General features: G+C 49.5%; 1 protein-coding gene across 1 annotated transcript; it reads left to right on the top strand.

Annotated features, from left to right (window-relative positions):
• Nucleotides 1–3288: 3288 nt before the first annotated feature.
• On the top strand, nucleotides 3289–6894 carry LOC148523876 (uncharacterized). The gene is given in 3 exon segments (XM_088472546.1): nucleotides 3289–4296; nucleotides 4298–5962; nucleotides 6055–6894. Coding segments are annotated over 3 exon segments (3513 nt in total).
• The last annotated feature ends 1212 nt before the right edge of the window (nucleotides 6895–8106 follow it).

Below are 8106 nucleotides of genomic sequence, written 5' to 3'. Positions count from 1 at the left end.
AACTTAGTTTCTTAGGAAACACATCTTTTAAAGACCTGTGGTAAAGATATGTGCTGATGCTTGTGATGAAAATACAAGCAGCATTATCTAGTGGTATTTTAGTATTATCAATATATATTCATAATATTTTCTTATGTATAATAATTAATATACTATCAATATAGCATTATCCTTATATGATTTGCTATAAGATGTATTAAAAGGGCACAGTTGTGCCCTAATATTAAGGCTGCGTATAAAAAAATGCAATTCTCCCATAGAAAATTCCAGGGGGGGCATGGTGTTTAAGGGGCCACACCAGGGCCGGCTCAGAGCCAAGTGCTGGTTGCGCTGAATACGGGGGACTCCTATGTCATTTGTCCCCCGTATTTTGGCAACCAGGACTGGTTCTAAAAAGCCTGGTACTGGTTGTGCATTATACGGGGACCCCTACGTCATTTGTCCCCTGTATTTTGCACAACCAGCACTGGCTTTCCAAAGTCAGTTGTTTTTGGGAAGGGGTCACGCCATTTTTTTTTTCATACACAGGTTATTTTTTTCAAATTAAACACAGAAGCACAGATGGGTCTCACTGACCCGTCCCTGCGTCTGTGTTTGTTTTGTTTTTTTACACAGATGCAAGTATTACGGATGTTTCAGATACAAGCCTGCATCTGTGTTCTGCTACCACCCCCGAGTCCCAACGCCTGCTACACAGCTGCTGCTAATGCCCACTACCATCCCTGGTTCCTGGCCGCAGCTAACGCCTGATAACCCCTTCCCCCTCTCCCCCGCATCCCGGCTGCAGCACACTTTACACAATCAACCCGGGACCCACCACCCAGGGGTGCTGGGGATAGCCCCGGGCTATCAGCCTGGGCCTCGGGTGCCCTGAGGAGGGGGACCCTTTTATTGGGGGATCCCTGGCCTGGGCTGACTAGCGGTCAGTGGTGATGCTTCGGCTGGGGGGACCTGGTAAAAGGGCTCCTCTGGCTGTGGCATCACCCCCCCCGCTAGAAAGGGTCCGGTGTTGGTTCTGGGAAAGGGGGAGCCTCTGCATTTTTCCCCCCTATATTTCCAGAACTAGGGCTGGCTCAGAGCCCTGTGCTGGTTGCGCTAAATATGGGGGACCACTACGTTATTTGTCCCCTGTATTTGGGCAACCAGGACAGGTTCTGAAAAACCTGGTGCTGGTTGTGCTTAATATGGGGGACCTCTACATCGTTTGTCCCCTGTATTTAGCACACCCAGTACTGGGGCTCCATAGCCCGGAGCTGGTTGGTTTTTTGGGGAGGGGGCCATGCAATTTATTAATTTTTTTTTTACACTGTTTTTAATTTTAAACACAGAAGCACAGATGGGTCTCATTGACTTCTGTGTTTGTTTTCTTTTAACACAGATGCAGGTATCACGGATCTTCCAGATCCGAGCCTGCATCTGTGTGCTGCTACCTCCCCCAGGTCCTAACACCTGCACTGCCGCAGGGGTGGGTGGGGTTTTGGCTTGGCGAGCCCTTTCTCTTCTTTGACAAAATCCTAAGAGTTGAAAAAAAAAAACATTTAAAACGTTGCCATGACAAAAAAACATCATGTCCAGATCTCCCTGGTTTAGCAGAGCAAAGGCATGAGCAAGGTTTTTTTTTTTAAGCCAAAATTAAAAAACCAGAGGATTACATACAGACACCTGTGTCACCCATATTACAATAATCCAGGGACACTGCGTAAACTGACACTCAAATTGTCAGCCATCTTCTACATTTAAACAGATATGTCAGAAACCATGTTGATTTACAAATAATCACACACACACACACACACACAAACTCACACACACCAACACACACACCTAATGACTACAACAATTGTGCTAATATTCCCAACAGTGTATTAAAATTAGGACTTAAAACTTGTTGGCAGCCATTTTAAAAAAAATTTTTTAATGGAGGACGAAATTTGAATAGAATTGAGGAAAGGTAAGATTGCTGGTTTTCTGCTGTGTGTGGGTGTTGATGACAGCCTTGTTGCTGGGTTAAACTGTTTGTGTCAGATTGAGTGGATTAGTCTATAGGATTGTTAGTAGGTGGAGCTAGGTTTTGTCTATTTAAGGGCTGCCAGAACTCAGCTCAGTCTCTTTAGTGATCTTCTTAAATGAGCTAAGTATCTGGGTTGCTAGTCTGCTCATTGTTGCACATTGCCAGCACTCGATTCTTTCCCCTTTCCATTCATAATGTCACGGCCCCGCCGCTCTGCTCCCCCCCCCAGCCGGCTGGCTGATTTTGCCTGCCCCATTCGCTCCGCTCCCTCCCGCGGTTCATCCCCCATTCCTCAGCCTGCCCTCTTACTTTTGTCTCCGGGTGGATCAATCATCCCCCCCGGCAGTCCCCCAGCACAAACAGGCTCTCCCTCTTTGGCCGCGCCCCCTCCCTTGCTTTTGCAGCCCTCCAGCAGGCAGGCTTCCCCAGCACCTCTCCCTCCCCAGACTGCACCAGGTTCAGGCCTCATGGCAGAGCATCCTCCTTCCGAGACCGACGGCATCCCCACCCTGTCGTCGGGTACACCTTCCGGTTCCTCTGGTCCCGCGCCTCTACCAGGTTTGCCCAGCATAGTTAGCCTTTCTCCCCCTCCTAGCACTCCCTTCTTACCTGTTCTGGTGGGGGATCCTTCTGCGAGTCACCCGTCGGCGACAGGTCCCTACGCTGCAGCCGGGCACATAGCTGGTCCTTCCGCATGGCCTTATGCGGGCCTGGGAGGCGGGCTTGTTTCCCCGCATACCTCCTCCTCTGCCTCTTTAGCGCTGGGTGGTCCTGCCGGCCTGGCTCACACGGCGGGTCCGGCGGCCATCTTACAGCCAGGCGCCATTTTGGGGATGAGCTCCCCTTATTTTGCCGGCACGGTCAGTCAGCTGCACAGCAGCATAGCGCCACGCTTACCAGCTCCCAGCTGGTTTCCCACTCAAGGTGGGGTGGTACCCATTAGTGTAGTATCCCAGGCGGCTTATCAGCCCCCGTGGTTCACGCCAGCAGGTAGTCAGGCAGCGGCGAGCGCGTCACCAATGCCCCTTTCCATGGCTGGTCCTAATTGGAGCCAAGCGTCATGGAGTTCAGGTGTTGCCCCACCTGTTTTATCCTCCCCTGCAGTGGCCCCTTCCTCGTCTGTGTACGGGGCACATTTTACAGCACCCCCCATTTACTACCCTTCAGCTTTAACACAGCAGCAATCGTATTACCCTTACGTACCGCCTTGGCAAGTTTACCCCTCTGCCCTGGCCGCACCCCCTCTTTGACCTGTGCTTTATCCTCCTATTTCCCATATGTTTCCTTTGAACCCCCCTGTTGATAGTAACAGTCAAGCATCTCCGGCTCGAGGTCCTCGCATTGCCCCTCCGGTGGTGGACCCGACACCCTTGCCCAATATCGCTACCTTGTCCACGTTGCCGGTGCCTCACACGTCTCTTTCAGTTTCAGGTACAGATGCGGTTAGCGGGCAAGTTACCGCGGTGGCTGTAATGTCTTTGTTGTCTGAAACGGCGCACGATTCTTCTACCACGGTGACCGGGACAGGTGCGGAAACAAGAGATAAAGTGGGAGAAGAAGTTCCGGGCCCATCAGGTTCTGGTGAGCATGAAAATGACATGTCTTCTACCGATTCTTCCTCTTCCTCTTCACACTCTTCTGGATCCCCTGCACGCCCCCGCAAAATTGCACGAATGGTAGCGCGGCGTCTATCTAAAAAGTCCAGTAACAATACTAGGAAAGAGGATGAGATAGGGGCTAAAGCGCAAGAAGCAGGCGCAGACACAGTTCACTGTGCTAATACGGCGGTGCTTAGGGGCTTGCATAAAAGTGTTAGAAGCAGAATACGCAGGGGAAAATTCGTGGACCTTTTTTCGCTCACAGATGATATGAAAAAGGGATTCACGCAGGCGAAAAAGTCGGGCGGCATTGGCGAAGATGCCTTTTGCAGCTTCAACACATGGTTGAAAGGAATGCTCATTTTCACGACATGTTATTTGGAGACCAGGGCAGACGAGCATGTTAACATTATAAGATATTTATTTTTGGTACTCGACATGTTTGTCAGGTCTCGTAATCTGGCATGGCGTGAATATGACTCTCAATTTCGCAAGAAGCATGACGGTGCTCTCCTCATTCCATTTGGGGTTAAAGACGTAGAGGTTTGGCTGGAGGTGTCGCAGCAGCGTCGGCCCCCCTTGGATGGTGCTCCCCCTCATAAGAATCTCACAAACAACAGACAGGGGATGGCGGGAGGGGGGAGAGGTAAATGTTTTGCCTATAATGACTCCAAGTGTACGCGTGGTGCAGGCTGTCGTTTTCACCACTCCTGTCGTCTCTGCGGGGGGGAGCATCCAGCCAAGGATTGTCAACGGGGTTCAGGAAGTGCGTCACAGGATAGAGGAGAGGGTCACAAAGGAAATGGTTAAAGCCTTCTCTCCGGTATGCTTAGATTCTCTTACCAGATGGTTAAAGTTATATCCTTGTAGAGAGGATGCTTTGTTTTTGTTAGAAGGTTTCACAGTTGGTTTTCGTTTACCTATAAAGGGGCCTTTGCGGATAAGGGCGTCACAGAATTTGCGTTCCGCCAGGGACTTCCCAGGGGAATTGAGGCAGAAAGTTAGTGCGGAGGTTTTGCTGGGGAGGATGGAGGGTCCCTTTCCCTGTCCTCCTTTGCATAACCTCTGTATATCCCCGGTGGGGGTGGTTCCTAAGAAAGTGCCGGGTAAGTTCCGCTTGATTCAACATCTCTCCCATCCTCGGGGCGGTTCAGTGAATGATGCTATACCTGGGAACTATTGTAGTGTAGTGTATCAATCTTTTGATGCTACTTTAGACTTAGTTCGCAGTTTTGGTAGTGGCGCTTTAATGGCAAAGCTAGACATAGAGGCTGTATTTCGTTTGTTACCGATGCATCCGGAGGCCATGCAATTCATGGGTTTTAAATTGGATTCGGGTTATTTTGTAGACAAATGTTTGCCCATGGGTTGTGCGGTTTCCTGTGCCTATTTTGAGAAATTCAGCTCTTTTCTTCAATGGTGTCTGCATGCCGGTACAGGCCAGATGGGTATAGCGCACTATTTGGATGATTTTCTCTTTATAGGCCCAGGAAAGAGCGAAGTTTGTGCTGATCTTCTCTTTTCGGCGCAGGCTTTGTTCAAAGTGTTAGGTGTCCCCGTTGCCCATGACAAGACGGAGGGTCCGGTGGCGTGTTTGTCGTACTTAGGCATAGAGATAGACACGGCAGCGGGTTGTTGCAGGCTACCTAAGGATAGAGTGGAAAAATTGCAGGAACTAATTGAGTCGTGTTTATCAGCAGAATCAGTTAGGTTACGCAGGGTTCAGTCGCTCCTGGGTTCCTTAAACTTTGCCTGTCGGATCATTCCCATGGGTAGAGTTTTCTGCAGAAAATTGGAGAGGGCCACAGTCGGTGCGACGCAGCCGCATCAGTATATTCGCCTGTCGGGAGAGATTAAAGATGATCTTAGGAATTGGAAGCGTTTTTTGTTGAGTTTCAATGGTGAACGCATTTGGCCTTCACCCCCGTTGGCGAATAGTATGCTTCAACTTTTTACGGATGCTGCTGGGTCGTCTGGTTTTGGGGCCTTTTTCAATGGGGAGTGGTGTGCTGCTCCATGGCCTCTTGATTGGCACAGGGAGGGGCTGACGAATAACATGTTGTTGTTGGAACTGTTCCCAATTGTCGTAGCGGTGGAACTCTGGTCTGTACGACTGAGTAACTGCCAAGTAGTATTTTGGTGTGACAATCTGGGAGTGGTTCACGCCATAAACAACCAACGTTCGTCCTCACCTTTTGTTTTACGTTTGCTTCGGCATTTAGTTTTGCGCTGCCTCGAGGGCAATATAAGGTTTAGAGCTAGACATGTACCGGGTGTCTGTAATGAAATTGCTGATGCTTTGTCTCGCTTTCAATTTGCGCGCTTTAAAGCTCTTGTCCTGTCGGCTTCTGACGTTGGTTTGGTGTGCCCCCCTTTTGTGTGGCAGATCATCAGGCCGGCTTAGAAGGTTTGGCGTTACAATCGCTTGCCCCGTCGACTCTCAAGGCTTATTCGGCCACTTGGCGGGATTGGTGCACTCATGGTGCACTCCTTGAGAAGGAGGGTAAGTCGGCGGATGAGTTGATTTCTTCCTTTGTTTGGGAAAGATATCAACAGGGTAGGTCCAGGGCCTCCATGGGATCCGCGCTTGCAGGGATTTCTTTTTTTTGTAAGCTGAAGGGTTTGCATGACCCCACCAAGTCTTTTGTGTTAACGAAGGCCATGAAAGGTTGGGCTAAGGCTTTCCCCGTTCGTTCGGATTCACGGCGGCCTGTGGACTTACAGTTGTTGGCAAATTTGTTATCAGTTATGGGGAGGGTGGCCTCTGATAATTTTGAGGCTTGTCTTTTCCGTCTTTCATTTGCAACAGCATTTTTTGGTGCATTTAGAGTTAGTGAGCTGGTAGCTTCCAGCAAGGCGTCCAATTTCTCAGGACTTTTGTTGAGCGATATCGTTTTTAGAGATTCGTCAGTGCTTTGTCGGCTTCGTTTCTCTAAAACCGATCAAACAGGCAGGGGTAAGTGGGTTACTTTACAACAACAGAAGGACCGGAATATTTGTCCGGTACACTTAGCGGCAGATTACATGGTAAAGCGCCCTTCGGGGGGAGCGCAATGGTTGCTACATGCTGATAATTCACCCCTCATGAAATACCAGTTCGCAGCAGTATTCAGGAAAGGCTTGCTTGAATTAGGGGCTGATCCGTCAGAATATGGTACTCATTCCTTCAGAATTGGCGCTGCTACTAGCGCGGCTCTCGCTGGAGCTTCAGCAGACTCCATTCAGCAAGTAGGGCGTTGGAAGTCGGCTGCTTTTAAGAAGTATGTGCGCTGCGACAAGGTGTAGATGCGCTCCTGGCGTCAACCCGAAAGCGTTGCTTACCCGCCAATTGTTCAACGACTAGCGTTGAGTAATTGGGGGTGTGAAGGGATTTTTAAATTTTTCCTCCCGTTAGCCATGATTTGGCCCATATTTGGTTCACGGGAAGGTTTTTTGGGTTTTCTTCTTCACTCGGGTTCCAGTTTCCCCACATTTTGCATCCCTGCTAGTTAGTTGCCATGTGTTGTTAAAGTTGTGTTTGTGTTTTTGGGTATGGTGCGGTTGTTAAGGTTAGGGTTTTCTCTTTTTCCACAGATTTGGCAAATGAAGATGTGACAGTGTGGCTAGTGGGCCATTCTTATATTTTTTGGGCGGAAAAGCATGTCTTGTCACAGGGTCAGAACTTGTGGCCGAGTGGTGTTAGTGTTCGCTGGATTGGTGTGAGAGGTTTACGTGTGGAGTCGGTGCTAGGATTGATTGTTTCATCTGTTGCCAAATGGGGAACGCCCAAATTCTTGGTGTTCCATGTTGGAGGGAATGATCTTGGTCAGCTGAAAGGAGTTGAATTGATTGTGAGGCTGCGTGAAGTTTTGGAAGAGATGCGTGTCAGATGGCCGACTATTCAGATTGTTTGGTCGGATATGATGCCGCGTTTGAATTGGAGAGGTGTGCGCAAGCATGGTGCGTTGGATAGGTCACGGAAGAAGGTGAATGTGGCAATTACGAGACATGTTGAGTCTCTGGGTGGAATGGCGATTAGGCATGTTTTTCTGGTCGGAGAGCTTGGGAAGTTTTTTCGGCATGATGGGGTACATCTTAATGCTGTGGGCACAGCTTTGTTTATTAAGGACTTGTTCTCGTTCCTGGGTTAGGTTTTTGGGTGGCGGGCCGGTCTCTTTTAGGGCCCGGCTTTGGCGGGAGTACGCTGCAACTCAGTGGCTTTAAGTGGCGTAAGACAACTTTGTGGGGGCACTGACCCTCGTTGCCCCTGGCGAATTTGTCCTGCTCTGTGCGGAGGACCCGGGTGCTGGCTGTACGGTAGCACCTCGGATTGGCCCTAGAGGGAAGTGAGACTCTCACATCGTTAGTACGTCTAGAGGGGGGACTTTTAAGTAGTCCTCCGAGTATTCTGATCAGCGTGAAAGCTAGAACTGAGTTTGCAGCGTCTCTTAGCCACCCTGGTTAGGTTGATTAATAATTTATAAATAAAAAGCTGTGACCTTTTTAGCCAAGCTCTGG

Source organism: Taudactylus pleione, unplaced genomic scaffold (assembly GCF_031769625.1).
Source record: "Taudactylus pleione unplaced genomic scaffold, aTauple2 ptg000126l, whole genome shotgun sequence".
Lineage (NCBI taxonomy): Eukaryota > Metazoa > Chordata > Amphibia > Anura > Myobatrachidae > Taudactylus > Taudactylus pleione.
The sequence above is the reverse complement of the archived record's forward strand: the minus strand, read 5'-3'. Positions and strand labels throughout refer to the sequence as shown.